Source organism: Schistocerca nitens, chromosome 2 (genome assembly GCF_023898315.1).
Source record: "Schistocerca nitens isolate TAMUIC-IGC-003100 chromosome 2, iqSchNite1.1, whole genome shotgun sequence".
Lineage (NCBI taxonomy): Eukaryota > Metazoa > Arthropoda > Insecta > Orthoptera > Acrididae > Schistocerca > Schistocerca nitens.
In genome coordinates, this window is record NC_064615.1 from 563,658,177 (window position 1) to 563,679,481 (window position 21,305).

At 39.7% G+C, this 21,305-nt stretch overlaps 1 protein-coding gene across 1 annotated transcript in view; it reads left to right on the forward strand.

Moving 5' to 3' along the window:
• The window catches only part of LOC126236605 (RAD50-interacting protein 1), a 120,184-nt gene extending 100,857 nt beyond the window's left edge, over positions 1 to 19,327 (forward strand). Inside the window, exons 10-12 of the mRNA XM_049946042.1 lie at positions 13,921 to 14,086; positions 14,178 to 14,311; positions 18,987 to 19,327. Coding sequence (XP_049801999.1) covers positions 13,921 to 14,086; positions 14,178 to 14,311; positions 18,987 to 19,197 — 511 coding nt within the window. The 3' untranslated portion in view covers positions 19,198 to 19,327. The remainder of the gene's footprint in view (positions 1 to 13,920; positions 14,087 to 14,177; positions 14,312 to 18,986) is intronic.
• The last annotated feature ends 1,978 nt before the right edge of the window (positions 19,328 to 21,305 follow it).

Here is a 21,305-nt window from a genome sequence, read left to right on the forward strand (position 1 = left end):
GCGTCCATGTTAGCTTGTAGGCTTTCTGGAGCTTGGTGATTCTTTGTTCATTGGCAATTCGGTTTAATCCTGAGGACTGTATAGTTTCACCGAGGTATTTAAAATGGCAGACTTGTGCAATTTTACCATATTTTGTTATTAAAGGGGATTTATTTTCTGGCTGCCTTTCCATATATTGGGTTTTTTCATAAGATATCTGTAGTCCGGTTTTTTGTGAAATTTCATGTAGTTTTTCCACTGCGTGAATCGCTTCTGTTCTGTTATTGGTGATAATTGCAATATCGTCAGCGAAAGCAAGGCACTTGACTTTAATTCGGTTCTCTTTCTTGATACCAATTTGGATACCCTTTACGTGAGGTTCCCATTCCCTGATTATCTTTTCTAGAACAATATTGAAAAGGAGTGGGGATAGTCCGTCCCCCTGTCGGACTCCAGATTTGATTTCGAAGGGTTCTGATACTTCGCCCATGAATTTCACTTTGGCCGTTGTTCCTGTAAGTGTCTGTTCTGTGATTTTTCATGTCTTTCGGTCGATCCCAAATTCTTCCATGATTTTAAACAGGGTTCCACGGTCCACTGAATCATATGCTTTCCTGAAGTCGATGAATGTAACTACTGTGTTTCTGCATTTCCTCAATTGTAATATTGTCTTTAAGCACCAGATCTGTTCCGCACATGACTGTCCTTTTCTGAATCCGGCCTGGTATTCACCAATTAGTGTATCTGCTTGGGATTCTATCCTGTTTAAAAGTGCTTTGGAAAGGATTTTGTAAGCGACTGGGAGCAGGGAAATTCCTCTGTAATTGTTCATGTCTGTCTTGTCGCCCTTTTTGTGTAGCGGGTGAATTAGAGCGCATTTCCAGTCCTCTGGTATCTGCTCCGTTATCCATATGTCTGATATTATACGGTGTAATTTCTGCATAAGTATAGGATCATTTAGTTTCCAAAACTCCGCAATGATCCCATCTTCTCCTGGTGCTTTGTTATTTTTCAACTGCTTGACTATCTCCATAATTTCCTCAAGATCCGGGGCATGTGAGTCTGGGTGTGTGAATACTGGAGAAGAGAAGACAAGTTTTTCTTGGGGTGGTTCGCAGTTGAGGAGGGAACTGAAATATTGGGCTAAGATTTATTATTATTATTATTATTATTATTTCTTTCCTTTCCCAGACCTTAGGTCTGGTTCGAAATGAAAGTGACGCGGACCTTGATCAAGCGTGACTTCCTTTTAACTGTACGGTATATGTTACATTGTGTTTAGGAACTTTCGGGTAATTGAACATGTATCAATAATTACGGATTTCTGTAGTTGTATATATATGTTTGGATGTAGCTGTATTGCGTTGATGTACTGGTGGATATTGTGTGGTATGACTCCTGTAGTTGATAGTATAATTGGTATAATGTCAACTTTATCCTGATGCCACATGTCCTTGACTTCCTCAGTCAGTTGGATGTATTTTTCAATTTTTTCTCCTGTTTTTCTTTTGTATATTTGTTGTATTGGGTATGGATATTTCGATTAGTTGTGTTAATTTCTTCTTTTTATTGGTGAGTATGATGTCAGGTTTGTTATGTGGTGTTGTTTTATCTGTTATAATGGTTCTGTTCCAGTATAATTTGTATTCATCATTCTCCAGTACATTTTGTGGTGCATACTTGTATGTGGGAACGTGTTGTTTTATAAGTTTATGTTGTAAGGCAAGCTGTTGATATATTATTTTTGCTACATTGTCATGTCTTCTGGGGTATTCTGTATTTGATAGTATTGTACATCCGCTTGTGATGTGATCTACTGTTTCTATTTGTTGTTTGCAAAGTCTGCATTTATCTGTTGTGGTATTGGGATCTTTAATAATATGCTTGCTGTAATATCTGGTGTTTATTGTTTGATCCTGTATTGCAATCATGAATCCCTCCGTCTCACTGTATATATTGCCTTTTCTTAACCATGTGTTGGATGTGTCTTGATCGATGTGTGGCTGTGTTAGATGATAAGGGTGCTTGCCATGTAGTGTTTTCTTTTTCCAATTTACTTTCTTCATATCTGTTGATGTTATGTGATCTAAAGGGTTGTAGAAGTGGTTATGAAATTGCAGTGGTGTAGCAGATGTATTTATATGAGTGATTGCTTTGTGTATTTTGCTGATTTCTGCTCGTTCTATAAAGAATTTTCTTAAATTGTCTACCTGTCCATAATGTAGGTCTTTTATGTCGATAAATCCCCTTCCTCCTTCCTTTCTGCTTAATGTGAATCTTTCTGTTGCTGAATGTATGTGATGTATTCTATATTTGTGGCATTGTGATCGTGTAAGTGTATTGAGTGCTTCTAGGTCTGTGTTACTCCATTTCACTACTCCAAATGAGTAGGTCAATATTGGTATAGCATAAGTATTTATAGTTTTTGTCTTGTTTCTTGCTGTCAATTCTGTTTTCAGTATTTTTGTTAGTCTTTGTCTATATTTTTCTTTTAGTTCTTCTTTAATATTTGTATTATCTATTGCTATTTTTTGTCTGTATCCTAGATATTTATAGGCATCTGTTTTTTCCATCGCTTCTATGCAGTCACTGTGGTTATCCAATATGTAATCTTCTTGTTTAGTGTGTTTTCCCTTGACTATGCTGTTTTTCTTACATTTGTCTGTTCCAAAAGCCATATTTATATTATTGTTGAATACTTCTGTTATCTTTAGTAATTGGTTGAGTTGTTGATTTGTTGCTGCGAGTAGTTTTAGATCATCCATGTATAGCAAATGTGTGATTTTGTGTGGGTATGTTCCAGTAATATTGTATCCATAATTTGTATTATTTAGCATGTTGGATAGTGGGTTCAGAGCAAGGCAGAACCAGAAAGGACTTAATGAGTCTCCTTGGTATATTCCACGCTTAATCTGTATTGGCTGTGACGTGATATTATTTGAATTTGTTTGGATATTAAGTGTGGTTTTCCAATTTTTCATTACTATGTTTAGGAACTGTATCAATTTAGGATCTACTTTGTATATTTCCAATATTTGTAGTAACCATGAGTGGGGTACACTATCAAAAACTTTTTGGTAATCAATGTATGCGTAGTGTAGTGACCTTTGTTTAGTTTTAGCTTGATATGTCACCTCTGCATCTATTATCAGTTGCTCTTTACATCCTCGTGCTCCTTTGCAACAGCCTTTTTGTTCTTCATTTATAATTTTGTTCTGTGTTGTATGTGTCATTAATTTCTGTGTAATGACTGAAGTTAATATTTTGTATATTGTTGGTAGGCATGTTATGGGGTGATATTTAGCTGGGTTTGCTGTGTCTGCTTGATCTTTAGGTTTCAGATAAGTTATTCCATGTGTGAGTGTATCAGGGAATGTGTATGGGTCTGCAATGTAACTGTTAAATAATTTAGTTAGATGTGAATGTGTTGAGGTGAACCTCTTTAGCCAGAAATTTGCTATTTTATCTTTTCCAGGGGCGTTCCAATTGTGAGTAGAATTAATTGCTTGGGTGACTTCATGTTGCAAAATTATCACTTCAGGCATTTGTGGTATCATCTTGTATGTGTCTGTTTCTGCTTGTATCCACCGTGCATGCCTGTTATGTTTTACCGGGTTTGACCATATGTTGCTCCAGAAGTGTTCCATGTCTGTTATGTTTGGTGTATTGTCTATTTTAATGTGTGTGTTATCTATTGTATGGTAAAATTTCTTTTGGTTTGTGTTGAATGTTTGGTTTTGTTTCCTTCTATTTTCACTTTTTTTGTATCTTCTAAGTCGTTTGGCCAATGCTTGTAATTTCTGCTTCTTTTCATCTAATTGCTCTATCGCTTCTTGTTGTGAGATTTTACCTAACCTTTTTCGTTTTTTGTCTAACTTTCATTTCTTATAAATTGTGTTAGCTGTCCTATGTCTTTTCTCAGTTTTTCTATTCTGATCTGTAGCCTGTGTTGCCATGCTGGTTTTGTGGGTTTCTTCTGTGTGTTGGTTGGTTCTGATCTCTGCCTAGTGTGTATATTTAGTGTAGTGAGTGCTCCTATATAAACCAGTAGTTGTAACTCTTCCATAGTTGTGTTTTCATTTATTTTGTTGTGTATGATTGTGTTGATAGTTTTTATTGTTGTTTCGACTTGTGGGTTATTTGGCGGTCTATGCAAGAATGGTCTAATGTCTGTATTTGTGTCTTTGTATTCTATATATATCAGCTGAAATTTTTCTTCTATATCTAACATGTGTGTCTCTTCGTGTTCTATTTGTGATTGTTCTGGTGGCTGTCTTTAAGATTTCGTTTTCCTCTGATTGTTTAATTGATGCGTGTTGTTCTTTGTTTGTTTGCTTTGGGATGTTTGAGTCCATTACTGTATTTTCTTCTTCTTCTGATTGTACATTATTTTGTTCCAGTATTTGTTGTACTTGTTGTTTGATGTTTTCTAATTCTGATTGGGGTATCCTGTTATTTTTTATTATTACACGGATCTGATCAGCTGGTCGTCGTTCTGTTAAAAATTTTAATTCTGGGTATCTAGTAATAAATGTTGTGCATACTTGTGATCTGTATCCAGTTGTGTTGTTTCCTAGGTTTGTTGCTTGGTAATAACAGAACATGAGGTGTCGATTAACTTCATCTGACCATCTCATCCTCTTGTCTTTGTTTTCCTTCTAGGGTGGTTGCAGGAAGCATATCCTGCAAAACACCTCTATTTGGATTTCATTTTCCAGTTGGCTAGCAGTGTCGTTACCATTGCGGGCGGGCGTAGGGTTCAAGCGTCGTCCCCGACCATGACGGCGCTTGTCCGAGGCTTCTTTAGTTCTGTCCTGAACCAACTAATCACACTAAAAGGGGGGTTAGCCCTATTAGTGGTTTGTTCTTTTCGTCGCCTTTTACGACTGGCAGAACATACCGGAGGCCTATTCTTTTCCCGGGCCTCCACGGGGTATTATTCTCCCCACTCCACCAAGAGTGTCTTTCCGCCGTCCACCTAACCTTCGTAACCTGTTAGTTCACCCTATGAAATCCCCAAACCACCTTCCCTACCCTCTGGCTCCTATCCTTGTAACCGCCCCCGGTGTAAAACCTGTCCCATGCACCCTCCCACCACCACCTACTCCAGTCCTGTAACCCGGAAGGTGTACACGATCAAAGGCAGAGCCACATGTGAAAGCACCCACGTGATTTACCAACTGACCTGCCTACACTGTGATGCATTCTATGTGGGAATGACCAGCAACAAACTGTCCATTCGCATGAATGGACAAAGGCAGACAGTGTTTGTTGGTAATGAGGATCACCCTGTGGCTAAACATGCCTTGGTGCACGGACAGCACATCTTGGCACAGTGTTACACCGTCAGGGTTAACTGGATACTTCCCACCAACACCAACCTATCCGAACTCCGGAGATGGGAACTTGCGCTTCAATATATCCTCTCTTCCCGTTACCCACCAGGCCTCAATCTCCGCTAATTTCAAGTTGCCGCCACTCATACCTCACCTGTCATTCAACATCATCTTTGCCTCTTCACTTCCGCCTCGACTGACATCTCTGCCCAAACTCTTTGTCTTTAAATATGTCTGCTTGTGAGATGTCTGCTTGTGTCTGTATATGTGTGGATGGATATGTGTGTGTGTGCGAGTGTATACCCGTCCTTTTTTCCCCCTAAGGTAAGTCTTTCCGCTCCCGGGATTGGAATGACTCCTTACCCTCTCCCTTAAAACCCACATCCTTTCGTCTTTCCCTCTCCTTCCCTCTTTCCTGATGAGGCAACAGTTTGTTGCGAAAGCTTGAATTTTGTGTGTGTGTTTGTGTTTGTTTGTGTGTCTATCGACCTGCCAGCGCTTTCGTTGGGTAAGTCACATCATCTTTGTTTTTAGATATATTTTTCCCACGTGGAATGTTTCCCTCTATTATATTGATATTATTATTATTATTATCCACATACATAATTAAGTTCACCATAATAGTCTTGCTTTTCTTCACAGTGCATTAGTGCATTTCATTACATATCTCTCAGTTTTTTAATATCTCTGTTTGTTCTCATAAAAGTACCTCCTTAACTGTTGGTTCCCCCACATCAAAATATCTTCAACCAACAGCAATAACTCCACGTTTCTTTCTCTGTGAGCTTCTTTTGACTCTTTCACAATTTCAAACATCACCAGTATAAATAATAATAGTGACACCACACTTCGTTGTTCAACAACGTAGCATTGCTGAACCAATCAATTCTTCCAATTTGCGCCTGTGCACAGCTGAAGCTTTTGTTGTACACTGCTTGAAAATTTTCAATTGTTTGTTTTCCATATATATGAGCATTTACTAAGTCAAGAAATGTCATCACCAGATCTTTCCAGTACTCTCAACACCTTCCCATCAACTGTCTCATACTAAAGACTGGATCCACTGTTGAGCTACCACATTGAAACCCATACTGCTGCTCTCCTAACTGACATTCCCCTTTTTCTCACAATCTTCTTTCCAGTATCTTCTCCATTAGTTTTGCTGCTTGTGATATCAGAGTGATCCCTTGGTGCTATCACATACTTTTCTGTCTCTGGTATTGAACACTAGAATTAGTATTCCCTTTTCCTATTCTTTAGGCACACATTTCTGAGACCATGTGCATCTTAGCAATCTATAAAACCTATGCATCCCAGTAGGTACAACTGCCTTTATCACCACCACCATCATTTCATCTATCCCCAGTGACTTCCCTGTTTTAATTCTTCTCAGTGCTAGTTCTGTTTCTAACATTGTAATGTCTTTCTCTTCTTCTAGGCCCAGGTCCCCATGCCATACTTCTGTACCCATTTCAGAACTGTTTGTCACATTTAGTAGATTGTCAGAGTACTCTTTCCATATCTCCGTATTTCCTCTGGTTTTGTTATTAGCTCTCCATTTTCCCCTTTCACCGGATTTGTGTAAATGTTTTTCTTCCTATTACTCCTTGTAATTTCATGCAGAATCATTTAACCCCCAGTAACATCCTTTTCCAACTTGCGTGTGAATTCCTTCCAGCTTTTCCTCTTGTCTTCCACTATCACGGTCTTATAATTCTTTTTACTCTTCTGGTATTTGCTTTTTACTTTCTTCCTTTTTTACCTGTGTTCTATTTGTGCATGCTTTCTTCTTTCTTTTTACTGCTTCCTTCACCTTCTGATTCCACCATGGTGTCTCCTTATCCTTTGCCCTTCCAGGCATTCTGCCATAGGTGTTTTCTGAGGAGCTTACAAACACATCTTTGAACTTAACCCAATTCATCTTCCAGATGTCCACAATCAGTGCTTGGGATTTTAAGCTTAAGTAACTCCCTAAGCTTTTCTTGTACCGTCCTATCTTTTAGTTTCCCCACTTCTATTTTCTTCTCCCTATCTGCCTTTATTCTGTCCATATTACCCATCCTCGTCTTTGTCACAACTCTTCGATGGTCTCCATCTTAAGCTTCTCCTGGGATTTATGTTTTGGCTTTTTTTCTCCTTGCACCACATGTTGCCCACAATCAACCATTTCTTGTGCAAAAATCAATCAGTTTCTCTCCTTCCTCATTTTGTCCTCATATCCATATGGACCAATTAATCATTCCATCCCTAGCCTTTCCCTCCCACACTTGCACTCAAGTCACTCATCACTATCACTTCCATATTTGTAATTTCATTCCCTTATTTTTCTTGGTATTCTTCAATGTTCTCCTCTTTATATCTCCTGTCTGTGGTGCATATGCTTGGATAAAATCCTTCACTCCATTATTTGTCCTCAGCCAAATCTTCATCATCCCGTCACTTGTGTATTCTACTGCTTCCACCTATTCTTGTAGGGTTGGTTTTACTATTATACCCACTCCATTTTTGGCCCCTTGTCCATTGCTCCAGTAAAGTGCATATCCTTTCCTCAGTTTCCTCCTTCCTCTTTCCTTCCACCCAGCTTCAGTAACCTCCAGCATTTCTACATTTTCTGTCTCCATGAAGTTTATCAGCTCTTCTGCTTTCCCAGTCAGGGTCATCACATTAATGATGCCCACATTCAAAGAGTCTGTGACTAGTTGTCCACTTCTCAGTTTCCCCACCACCCAAAAAACCGCATGCTGCCTGCAAGCTATAGCTATGCCCCAACTTTATCCGAAGCTGGTTTTTAATTACCATTCCATATACAGGCTATTATTATGATGAGACTCCCAAAGACATTTTAGAGCTACCACCAGCATAGGCTTAAGCCACAGCTAATGCAGAGAAAAGTTGCCTTTTGTTGCTGCTCCTGTGGAATTCATACACTACAGGTTATATAATATTAAAGTTCCTCCACTTTTTCTACTATTGAGACTTTTGTATTCTTTTCTGCTTTCAAAACCACTTACTGTCTTGATTAAAGAGAGAGAGAGAATGAGAAATGAAGATGTTAGGAATGACAGAATTGAGAATAACAGACTAAAATGGTTTGGACATGTGAAGAGAATGGAAGAATACTAAAATGAATGATGGAGGCCAAGTTTGAGGACACGAGGGATATCTAGAGCAGTATGGATTTATTCAATAAATACAAGTTTAAGAACACAGAATCAGGACTGGAACAAAACAGTTATAGAAGAAGAATGGCCCCGAAGACAGAGGAAAGTGGAGAAGTACCATAAATTGCTCAATTTGGCCTGATGCTGGAGATAAAGGAGAAACGAACACGACAATGACGTAATTAAGTTTGCATAGAGCCCTCAGAGTGTGAATCCTACATGCACTTGTTTAGTTGCTATTTATTTCTTTCTTTATTTTTAACCATTTTCTGGTCTGTGTAAATGACAGTATTTTTGTGATTGTTAATTTATACATGCTGAATCTTTCTGAGCTCCATGGCTGTTATTCAGTTAATAATTGAGGGAGACTGCAACAAACAACACAGGTTTGGCTGGATGTGATCTCCCTCGGCAATCTTTATTTTTATGATTGCTTAATTACTGTCATTATAACCGTTGTCACAAAGTGTTCATTTTCTCATTTCTTCCCCCTCTTTTCTGATTTCCTCCCCCTCTATATTTATATTGAGAAAGGAAAAAAACTTCATCTGCTTCATAATCATATACAGGGTGTTTCAAAAATGACCAGTATATTTGAAACGGCAATAAAAACTAAACGAGCAGCGATAGAAATACACCGTTTGTTGCAATATGCTTGGGACAACAGTAAATTTTCAGGCGGACAAACTTTCGAAATTACAGTAGTTACAATTTTCAACAACAGATGGCGCTGCAAGTGATGTGAAAGATATAGAAGACAACGCAGTCTGTGGGTGCGCCATTCTGTACGTCGTCTTTCTGCTGTAAGCGTGTGCTGTTCACAACGTGCAAGTGTGCTGTAGACAACATGGTTTATTCCTTAGAACAGAGGATTTTTCTGGTGTTGGAATTCCACCGCCTAGAACACAGTGTTGTTGCAACAAGACGAAGTTTTCAACGGAGGTTTAATGTAACCAAAGGACCGAAAAGCGATACAATAAAGGATCTGTTTGAAAAATTTCAACAGACTGGGAACGTGACGGATGAACGTGCTGGAAAGGTAGGGCGACCGCGTACGGCAACCACAGAGGGCAACGCGCAGCTAGTGCAGCATGTGATCCAACAGCGGCCTCGGGTTTCCGTTCGCCGTGTTGCAGCTGCGGTCCAAATGACGCCAACGTCCACGTATCGTCTCATGCGCCAGAGTTTACACCTCTATCCATACAAAATTCAAACGCGGCAACCCCTCAGCGCCGCTACCATTGCTGCACGAGAGACATTCGCTAACGATATAGTGCACAGGAGTGATGACGGCGATATGCATGTGGGCAGCATTTGGTTTACTGACGAAGCTTATTTTTACCTGGACGGCTTCTTCAATAAACAGAACCGGCACATATGGGGAACCGAAAAGCCCCATGTTGCAGTCCCATCGTCCCTGCATCCTCAAAAAGTACTGGTCTGGGCCGCCATTTCTTCCAAAGGAATCATTGGCCCATTTTTCAGATCTGAAACGATTACTGCATCACGCTATCTGGACATTCTTCGTGAATTTGTGGCGATACAAACTGCCTTAGACGACACTGCGAACACCTCGTGGTTTATGCAAGATGGTGCCCGGCCACATCGCACGGCCGACGTCTTTAATTTCCTGAATGAATATTTCGATGATCGTGTGATGAACCCCTGTGACTTCTTTCTGTGGGGACACTTGAAAGACCAGGTGTACCGCCAGAATCCAGAAACAATTGAACAGCTGAAGCAGTACATCTCATCTGCATGTGAAGCCATTCCGCCAGACACGTTGTCAAAGGTTTCGGGTAATTTCATTCAGAGACTACGCCATATTATTGCTACGCATGCTGGATATGGGGAAAATATCGTACTATAGAGTTTCCCAGACCGCAGCGCCATCTGTTGTTGAAAATTGTAACTACTGTAATTTCGAAAGTTTGTCTGCCTGAAAATGTACTGTTGTCCCAAGCATATTGCAACAAATGGTGTATTTCTATCGCTGCTCGTTTAGTTTTTATTGCCGTTTCAAATATACCGGTCATTTTTGAAACACCCTGTATATATGAGCTTGCTATCTGAGACCAAGCACTTCATATGTTAATCTTGTATTTAGCTGCGTTGGAGTGGTAGAATGTAATTAAATATTTTAGTATGGGTACAGATTATACTTAACAACCAGAATAAATTAATAATTGATTCCTCTTATTGACCCCCCCCCCCCCTCCCTCGCCTGACTCAGATGATACACTTGCTGAACAGTTCAAAGAAAACTTGAGTCTCATTTCGAATATGTATCAGACTCATACAATTACAGTTGGTGGTGACTTCAGTCTACCCTTGATATGAAACTTCCTGGCAGATTAAAACTGTGTGCCGGACTGAGAATCGAACTCGGGTGTTGTGTGCTCTACCAACTGAGCTACCCAAGCACGACTCATGCCCCATCCTCACAGCTTTAATTCCGCCAGTACTTTGTCTCCTACCTTCCAAACTTCACAGAAGCTCTCCTGCGAACCTTGCAGAACTAGCATTTCTGGAAGAAAGGATATTGTGGAGACATGGCTTAGCCACAGCCTGGGGGATGTTTCTAGAATGATGTCTCGGTCCGGCACACAGTTTTAATCTGCCAGGAAGTTTCATATCAGCACACACTCTGCTGTAGAGTGTAAAAAGTGACAACTGAATCCAAATAATGGAAAATGGAAATGAGCATTTGTCGTCATTGGCTGGGAGGCCCCTTGCGGGGCAGGTCCGGCCGCCTTGGTGCAGGTCTGAGCGACCTGTGTGCTGGATGGGGGATGAAATGATGATGAAGACAACACAACACCCAGTCCCTGAGCGGAGAAAATCTCCGACCCAGCCAGGAATCGAACCTGGGCCCGTTGGACAGCAAACCGTCACACTGACCACTCAGCTATTGGGGCAGACAATCCAAATAATGAAAAGTGTGAAGCCATCCACATGCGCACTAAAAAGAGTCTGCTAAATTTTGCTTACATGATAAACCACACAAATCTAAAGACTGTGAATTCAACTAAATGTTTAGGGACTACAATTACAAATAACTTACACTCAAGTGCCAAAGAAACTGGTATCGGTATGCGTATTCAAATACAGAGATATGTTAAGAGGCAGAATATGGCGCTGCAGTCGGCAGCCCATATATAAGACGATAAGTGTCTGGCGCAGTTTTTAGTTACTGCTGCTACAACGGCAGATTATCAAGATTTAAGTGAGTCTGAATGTTGTGTTATAGCTGGCACACGAGTGATGGGACACAGCATCTCTGAGGTAGTGATGAATTGGGGATTTTCCCATACGACCATTTCATGAGTGTATCGTGAATATCAGGAATCCAGTAAAATGTCAGATCTCAACATTGCCTATGGCCAGAAAAATATTCTGAAAGAATGGGACCAATGGTGACAGAAGAGAATCATTCAACATGACATAAGTTCAACCCTTCTGTAAATTGCTGCAAATTTCATTGCTGAGCCATCAACAAGTGTCAGCATGTAGACCATTCAATGAAGCATCATTGATATGGGCTTTTGGAGCCAAAGGCCCACTCATGTACCACTGATGAGTGCACAACACAAAGCTTTATGCCTCGCCTGGGCCCGTTAACACTGACATTGGACTGTTGATGACTGGAAACATGTTGCCTGATTGGATAAGTCCCATTTCAGATTGTATCGAGTGATGGATGTGTACGGGTATGGAGATAACATCATGAATCCATGATCCTGCATGTCAGCAGGGGACTGTTCAAGCTGGTGGAGTCTTTGTAATGATGTGGATCATGTGCAGTTGGAGTGATACTAGACTCCTGATATGTCTAGATATGATTCAAACAGGTGACACATACATAAGTATCCTGTTTGATCACCTGCATCCATTCATGTCCATTGTGCATTCCGGCGGTCTTGGGACATTCCAGCAGGGTAATGTGACACTGCACATATCCAAAATTCCTACAGAGTTGCTCCAGGAACACTCTTCTGTGTTTAAACACTTCCACTGGCCACCAAACTACCCAGACGTGAACATTATTGAGCATATCTGGGATGCCTTGCAATGTGCTGTTCACAAGAAATCTCCACCCCCTCATACTCTTAAGTATTTATGGACAGCCCTGCAGGATTCACAGTGTCAATTCCGTCCAGCACTACTTCAGACATTAGTCAAGGTCCATGCCATGTCGTGTTTTTGCCCTTCTGCGTACTCACGGGGACAGGTCTACAAATTTCTTTGGTTCTTCAATGTAGATTGGAAAAGTCACACAGATATTGTTGTGGAAAAAGTGAACCGAAGACTGTGATTTACTGGCAGAACACTCAGAAGATGTAACAAGTGTACTAAAGAGAGCACCGAGCGAGGTGGCGCAGTGGTTAGACACTTGACTCGCATTCGGGAGGACGACGGTTCAATCCCGCGTCCGGCCATCCTGATTTAGGTCTTCCGTGATTTCCCTAAATCTCTCCAGGCAAATGCCGGGATGGTTCCTTTCAAAGGGCATGGCCGACTTCCTTCCCTAATCCGATGAGACCAATGACCTCGCTGTCTGGTCTCCTTCCCCCAAAACAACCAACCAACCAACTAAAGAGAGCAGCTACACTACACTTGTCTGTCCTCTTCTGTAGCATTGCTGCACAGTGTGGGATCCACATCGAATAGGATTGACAGAAGACATCAGAAAAGTTCAAAGAAGGGCAGCTTCTTTTGTATTATCTTGTAAAAGGTGAGAGAGAACCACAGATATTATATGTGAATTGGAGTGGCAATCTCAATCTTTAAAACAAAGGCCGTTTTTGTTGGGGACAGGATCTTCTCATGAAATTTCAATCACCAATTTTGTCCTCCAAATGCCAAAATACTTTCTTGCTGTCCACTTACAAAGGAAGAAATGATCACTGTAATAAAACTAGAGAAATCAGAGCTTGCACAAAAAGATTTAAATGTTTGTTTTTCCCACAACTGTTTGAGAATAGAACAGTAGCGAAATAGCTTGAAGATGGTTTGATGAACCCTCTGCCAGGCACTTAGTAAGTGAATCGCAGAATAGTCATGTAGAAGGAGAACTTTCCCTTTCCTTCTTGGTATCTGGTTGTGTGTTCTAGCTTTGGCTAATTTTAAACATCCCTCCTTGACCTCCTATAAAACAATTTCCAATTTCATTCTGATCTATGAAGAGCGAGTGAGTTAGCAATAACGTAAAACAAAGATTTGATTCAGTTATAAACTTCTCTGTTACCATTACTCAGATGTGTACCGTATATAACACATATATCTACATTTACTCATTTGGCTAACATAATTTATAAATCATTTTCGAATGTCATTCATTGATTTATTTTCTCCATTAGTTAACACCCATTTTTATAACTTACACACTTTTCCTGATTCCTACCATCTTTACTATGTAATTATGTATTCCATCATTTATTTAGGTGGTATGCCATGCCGTCACCACGAGAACTTGTGTCACCATCTGTTACACCAAGTGCCTGCCCAATGTTCCAAGTGCTTGCCACAAGACTGCACCAGTTGCAGAACTTACTGTCAGTGCCACTGTTCACCGAGACCTGGGAGGCTATAGCTTCAGAATTAAATCAGGTTCCTCAATTCACTTAATGGTATATTAGTATTGTTATCAGTGACTTATTTCTGTCCTGCTTATGCTTATATTTTGCATTATATTTTGCAGTTCATATATGAAGAAGTAATTCTGATGAACAGGTTTAATGAGGGTGGTGCAATCCAGCTGCAGTTTGACATGACTCAAAACCTTTTCCCACTGTTTGCACAATATACTAGTAAACCAGAGGCACATTTTGCAATGTGAGTATCTAAGTCTCTATAAAGTATCTGGTTTCAAAGAATGCAAGGAGTTTAAGAATGTAAAAGCATTTCTGAACAGATGTACTTGGCATTTTTCATGCAGAACCATAAACACTATCATGTGGATTTGAAAAGAAACAATGATAAGGTAAATGGTTTAAAAAGTGGCTGAAATGTGAAATTAACTTAAAATTGATACATTTAAATAATGAATTAGAAGAGTTACCCACAACACACAGACTAAAGAGACATACAAACCTTGATTAGCATATTGGAATGGCCCCACTGAAAGCACTAAACAATAACAACAATTTTTGTTTGATTTACTTCATTTCTCACCTTATTCATTTCATTTCATATACAATTAATTAAATGTATTGTGTAAGAAGTGAGAACAAGCAGTTTTAGTGCTCCAGGCACAAATAATGAGTACTCAAGAGGTTGATGTGTCGTTCATACTAATTAAAGATTGATAGTTTTGTATTCCTAACTGTTTCATAATAAAACTAACAAACTACTATGTAGTTAGTTACAATTTTCTTTATGATGATGACTGGTGCCTGTACTTCTTAAACTGTGGTGGCTTTTCTCTATGATTTAGCTGGATGTCTTCTTTTCTAGTTAATGTATCTCATCTAACTAGGAAACTCCAAACAACCTGCAGAAAATTTCAAAGAAAACTATATTTTCTTCCTTAAGTATTCTCTAATTTCATATTAAATTAAAATTTTCTGTCTGTTTAGGTTCAGTGCCACTTTCAGTTGTCAGAACCATTTATAAAAACATGTGTGAAATTAAAGAACTTATTACCAACTCGTCTAATTTTTGTGCCCAACCAAACAAAAATTAAAGTAATTCATGTTAAGAACTAATATAGTGTGTTCCCTCAAAGTTTCTCAACACTATAGTCATCATTTTAGTCCCTTGTTTCCTGGGCTGTATATCTCCCAGCAGCCAGCTGTACACATTGCCCCAGTGAATATTTCAGAGTAACTGCAGTAATATCACAAACAGTCAAAAACACAAAGAATAAAAAAACACAAGAAACATTTTATCCTTCAGCTCACATAACTTACACATTGCTTGTAAGGGCATATAATCTCAGACTCAAAATCCCTTCCCCCCACCCTCACACAGACTACCTCTTCATACTGATTGTGAATTTACAAAATCTGTAGCCCTTAAGGAGTGTAATAAGTGTCATGTGAACCCATTGAGAGCAATGCAGTTGTGAATTTACAAAATCTGTAGCCCTTAAAGAGTGTAATAAGTGTCATGTGGACCCATTGAGAGCAATGCAGTAGAGTGAGTAACAAACAATAAATGAAGTACAGATAAATAATGATGAATGAACCAGTTAGTGTATAGTTGTAATTCGCTATTGAAAAACAGTAACTTGTTTCAGATTCATTGGCCACAACATTTTTTTTTAATTTATATATTTTTTTAATCACATATTCTTGTATTTACATTATGAAAAGAATATTCATTTTCCCCTTACCTTCACACTGAGCTCCAGCGTGTCCAAAAATATGGAGTACAATAGAGAGGTTACATCCTCATGGCACTGAAGCAAAGTGAACAATCCTCTGCCATGTTGTATTTAGTCAAAATAAAGGGACATGTAATAAGGTGATGACAAGGTAATGTGTAAAATATTAAGAAATTACTTTAAACAGTTAAGTGAAAACTGTTAAGTACCAGAAATGAAATTATCCCTGATTATAGTGAGCAAACACTTCATATACTTTCTCTCTCAGCAGTGCACATAACTTACATACAGGTAAATAAAATGGCCACTGCAAAACTGTGGCAAACTGCAAACTTGACCATCCAGTTGCTGAACTAATGACTTCAACAGCTGCTTCTCTACATGGGCCATTTGGATACTACACTGAAGTGCCAAAGAAACTGGTATAGGCATGCATATTCAAATACAGAGACATGTAAACATGCAGAATACAGCACTGTGGTCGGCAATGCCTATATAAGACAAGAAGTGTCTGGCACAGTTGTTGGATTGGTTACTGCTGCTACAATGGAAGGTTATCAAGATTTAAGTGAGTTTGAATGTGTTGTTATAGTCTGCACATGAGCGATGGGACACAGCACCTCCGAGGTAGGGATGAAGTGGGGATTTTCTCGTATGACCATTTCACGAGTGTACCATGAATATCAGGAATCTGGTAAAACATTAACTCTCTGGCATCACTGCAGCCGGAAAAAGATCCTGCAAGAACAGGGCCAATGACAACTGAAGAGAAACATTCAACATGACATAAGTGCAACTCTTCCGCGAACTGCTGCATATTTCAATGCAGGGCCACCAATGAGTGTCAGCTTGTGAACCAATCAACGAAACGTCATCGATATGGGAATTTGGATCTGAAGGCCCATTCGTGTACCCTTGATGACTGCATGACACAAAACTTTATGCCTTGCCTGGGCCCCTCAACACTGACATTCAACTGCTGATGACTGGAACTGTGTTGCCCTGTCAGATGAATCTTGTTTCATGTTGTATCAAGCAGATGGATGTGTAAGGGTATGGAGACAACCTCATGAATCCACTGACCCTGCATGTCAGCAGGGTTTGCTCAAGCTGGTGGTTGCTCTGTAATAGTGTGGGCCATGTGGAGTTGGAGTGATAAGGGACCCCTGATATGTCTAGATGTGACTCTGACAGGGGACAGTAAGCAACCTGTCTGATCACCTGCATCCATTCATGTCCATTGTACATTCCAATGGACTTGGGACATTCCAGCATGACAATGCAACACCCCACATGTCCAGAATTGCTACAGAGTGGCTCCAGGAACACTTTTCTGAGTTTAAACACTTCCGCTGGCCACCAAACTCCCCAGACGTGAACATTATTGAGCATATCTGGGATGCCTTGCAACATGCTCTTCACAAGAGGTATCAACATCCTTGTACTCTCATGGATTTATGGACAGACCTGCAGGATTCATGGTGTCAGTTCCCTCCAGCACTACTTCAGACATTAGTCAAATCTATGCCACGTCATGTTGCAGCACTTCTGCATGCTCACAGGGGCCATACACAATATTAGACAGGTGTACCAGTTTCTTTGGCTCTTCAGTGTACCTTCCAGAACTAGTTTCTCTGAACAACACAAGTGGGAATTGTCTCTAGAGCATGTGCTGCACTCTCGCAATTCCCCTGACCTAAACCTCTGCTAACCTGTTCCCCACTGCCTCACATTATCTTTTTCCTTCTCTCTTCTGTTTATACCACTCCTGCATCCAGGTCCTGTGTAGCCTTCTCCCATAAATCTTCCTCCCTTCTTTGTCCTCATGTGGGCATCCTCCCCCCTCTCTCTCCCTCTTCCCCCTTTCTCTCCCCTCCCTCCTCCCTTTTTCCTGCTCTTTCCCTCTTTTCCCTCCTCTCTCCCACTTTTTCCTCCTCCCTTCCTATTTTTCCACTCCTCTCCCTTTCTCTCTTCCCTCCCTGTCTCCTTCAGTATCACCACATTACTCTCCTTTCTCCCCTCCTCGTCTCTCTCATATGCTCTACACTGTGAAGTCCTTTCATATTGTGTAGCAGCTGAGTCATCTGTCAAAAGGCCTGCCTACCATTACCCCACAACCTTCTCATTGTGTCGTGCCTCCTTCCATACCCCTCCCCATCTCCATCCTCCCAGGCAACTGCTTTAAATAATCAATCTCGCCATCCCACAGGAGTGTATGTTTGTTGTCTGTGTGCATGAATGTGTGTACTTCTACTAGAAAAAGAGCAAAAGCTCAAAAGCTAGTATGTGTTCACTTTTCTATTACATGTTTCTGTGCACCATGCATCAGTCCACTACAGATGATTTGTTTCCTTTCCCTTATTTTACATATTTTCCCTTCCAGAAATTTCCATTGATGTTATATAGAAATAATGTAGTCAAAGACAATTAGTTGATGGCATTCACAAGGAGAAGACTTGATTTGGGAAATCCAGTCCAGCATCCATATTGTTGTGTTATATAACTTTTCCTATAAAAAATTTGTATCAAATTAAAAAAGTAGAAGATATATGTTGTAAAAGAATACAGAGCTCAGAAATAATCATTTTAGAAACAGTTTACTTCCATTATTACTGTATTATGTGGTAACATCTATTTGGAATAAGTGCCAAAAATTAACTTGTGCAAACATGTATTCTCTCACTTTCAAAAAGTGAATGCACAAAAGAGTTACAGAATGACTAAATAAAGCATGGTGGCAGTACAGAGTAGCACGTTACGTAGCACTAATCAACTTGGCTCACCCTTTATAGGTACTTTTCACTTTGGATTTATGTGAAAGAGAGAATTTTCATTTCATTACCACATAAAAATAAGATTTGACTTATTGCTTTTATTGAGAAATTAAGTTTTTAGAGATAAATTGTGAATTAAGTAAAAGCATTTGATAAAATGTAGTTTTTAACAAAAATTATAATATCATGTCCTCCTCATTCTTTTCAACTTCATCCTGTGTTATTGTCAAAAGCTAAATTTAAGGAGTCCCTCTTTTCATTAGAGTCTTACAGTGTCTCATATTGACTGAAGAGCTGTGGATTGATGTATATGCATTCTGAATAGTTGTTCTTTAAAATGAAATTATGTTACAAAGTATTGTATCTCTTCGTCAGTAATTCAACTTTAACATAATTACTATTGTTATAGTGTAAAGGAAGCATGCCTTCTGCTGAATCTACCCAGAGCATCTGCACATCAGCTCCATAGCATGTTGGCAAAGGTGTGTGAGGATGTTGATCATGAAGACTTAATAGGTGGACGATCACAATCACTGCTGGAGGCTGGTATCCAGCACTTAACACCTGAAAGAGCTTTACAGGTTTTAAGTTTACGCATTGATGTCCGCCAACTGCCTTAATGTGAGACACTCACTTTAAACAAAGATGAAAGTGGTACCCTTTTGCCACTTGTAGTCTTAAGACAATAACAGTGGTACCATGTATTTATAATGTCTGTTAATAATTTTGCTGAAAAAAAGGAAAGAAAAATCATAATATTATCTTGTCGTTATCTTCGAAGAACAATTTGGTATCCCTTTCTCTCCCCCCACCCCCTCCCCCCTGCCTCGATTCCTCCATTTCTATCCCTTTGTCATTTATTGTCCTTACTTATATCTACAAACTTAAGAGTAGAGTCTCTTTTAGTGACTAGGCAATAATTTTTTAATTTGACATCATCAGCTTTACAACCAAACTTCTAGAGTAACACCACAAATTGAAACTGAAGAAAGTTTTTTTTTCTGTCACAAGCAGATACCATATAAAGTGTTATACATGATCACAGTTTCTCAGATATCAGTAATAAATTTAAAAAAAATGATTTTGCATGAGAAGAAAAAATGCATATGGAGAAAAGTGTATTTCATGATATTTTTCTACACTGACCGCCTACTTAGTTGGGTGGTAACGTGCTCACCTCCCATGCAAGAGGGTCCATGTTCAATTCCTGGCCAAGTTGGAGATTTTCTCTGCTCAGGGACTGGGTGTTATGCTGTCTTCATCGTCATTTCATCCTCATGACCAGCATGCAAGTCGCCCAATGAGGCATCAACTGAAATAAGACTTGCACTATGCAGCTGAACTTCCTCGGATGGGGCCTCCCGGACAATGATGCCACACACTCATTTCATTTCATTTCATTCCATTCTACACTGGAAAGAGCAATTACCGTTTAGTCACTGTGGTTCCTATCAGCCCAGGAAATTGACTTTTCTAATTGTATGCCACAGGGAGAAAGTTGAGAAAATAATTATGGAAGGCAAGTGAAAAACATTCGTAGTGTTATTATTATAACTGGTATTATATGTGGATCTATTTGATATATTGTCTATTACAAAGTGTATGTTCAATAATTATGGAAGAACTGTCACATGTTTTAAAGCACATGAAGTGCAGAAAAGTTACCACTTGTGACTTCTGCATCTTTATAATGAATTTTACTTATTTACTTATTCCTCGGCTCTACAGCCCTTGAAGGGCCTTGGCCTGCATATCACAATATCCTGCCACTCTATCTGGTCCATAGCTTTCCGTCTCCATCCTCTGACACCCAGCTTTGTTATGTCTTCTTCAATGCTTTGTCATGTCTTCTTCATTTCTGTCCACCCATCTCTTTGTGGGATGTCCCTTCCGTTGTCTGCCTCCAGCCTTGCCATCAAAATTCTTCATACATGTTTTATCTTCCTCCATTCTGACCACATGTCCTGCCCACTGCAGTCTTCTTATTTTAATGGTAAAGACAATGTCAGATACTTCAAAAAGTTGTTATAATTCTGCATTCGCACACATGCGCCAACCTTCTTGATCTTATATTGGGCTGTGTGTTTTACGCAGAACCTCTCTCTCCCAAATGCTAAGGATCCTTTCCTCATTTGCACTCATGGTCCATGTCTTGGCACCATACATAACAACTGCTCTTATAATTGTTTTGTAAATGAGGATTTTAGATTTTTGTAATAGAGGTGTGCTCCTAAGCGTGGGTATTGTGGCTAAGTAGCATCCATTGCCTGCTGCTATTCTAGCTTTCACCTCGCTGCTGATGTCTCTGTGATAGTCGATCTGACGTACTTGATGTCTCTCACCCTTTCAAACTCCTTGTCGGCTATCCTGAGATTTGATGGTTTCAGTGGTTAGTCATTGCCATATACTTGGTTTTTTTGACATTGACTACCAGGCCAATTTGCCTTGTACCTCTCTCTAGTTATTGATGGGCATCAGACAGCACAGCAGTGTTTCATGCAAGTAATGCCACATTGTCTGCATAGCCCAGCTACTGCAGTGAACGATTAAAAATGGTTCCTCCTCTATCTGACTTATGACTTTTTCTAGACAGAGGTTGAATACCAGTGAGGAGATATTGTCACTCTGTCTCAGTCCCTTCTTCACTTCCACTTCTCTGGAGATTTCACTCTGTATTTTTACTTTACAGTTGGTTTCACTAATGGTCTTCATAGTAAGTTTAACAAGC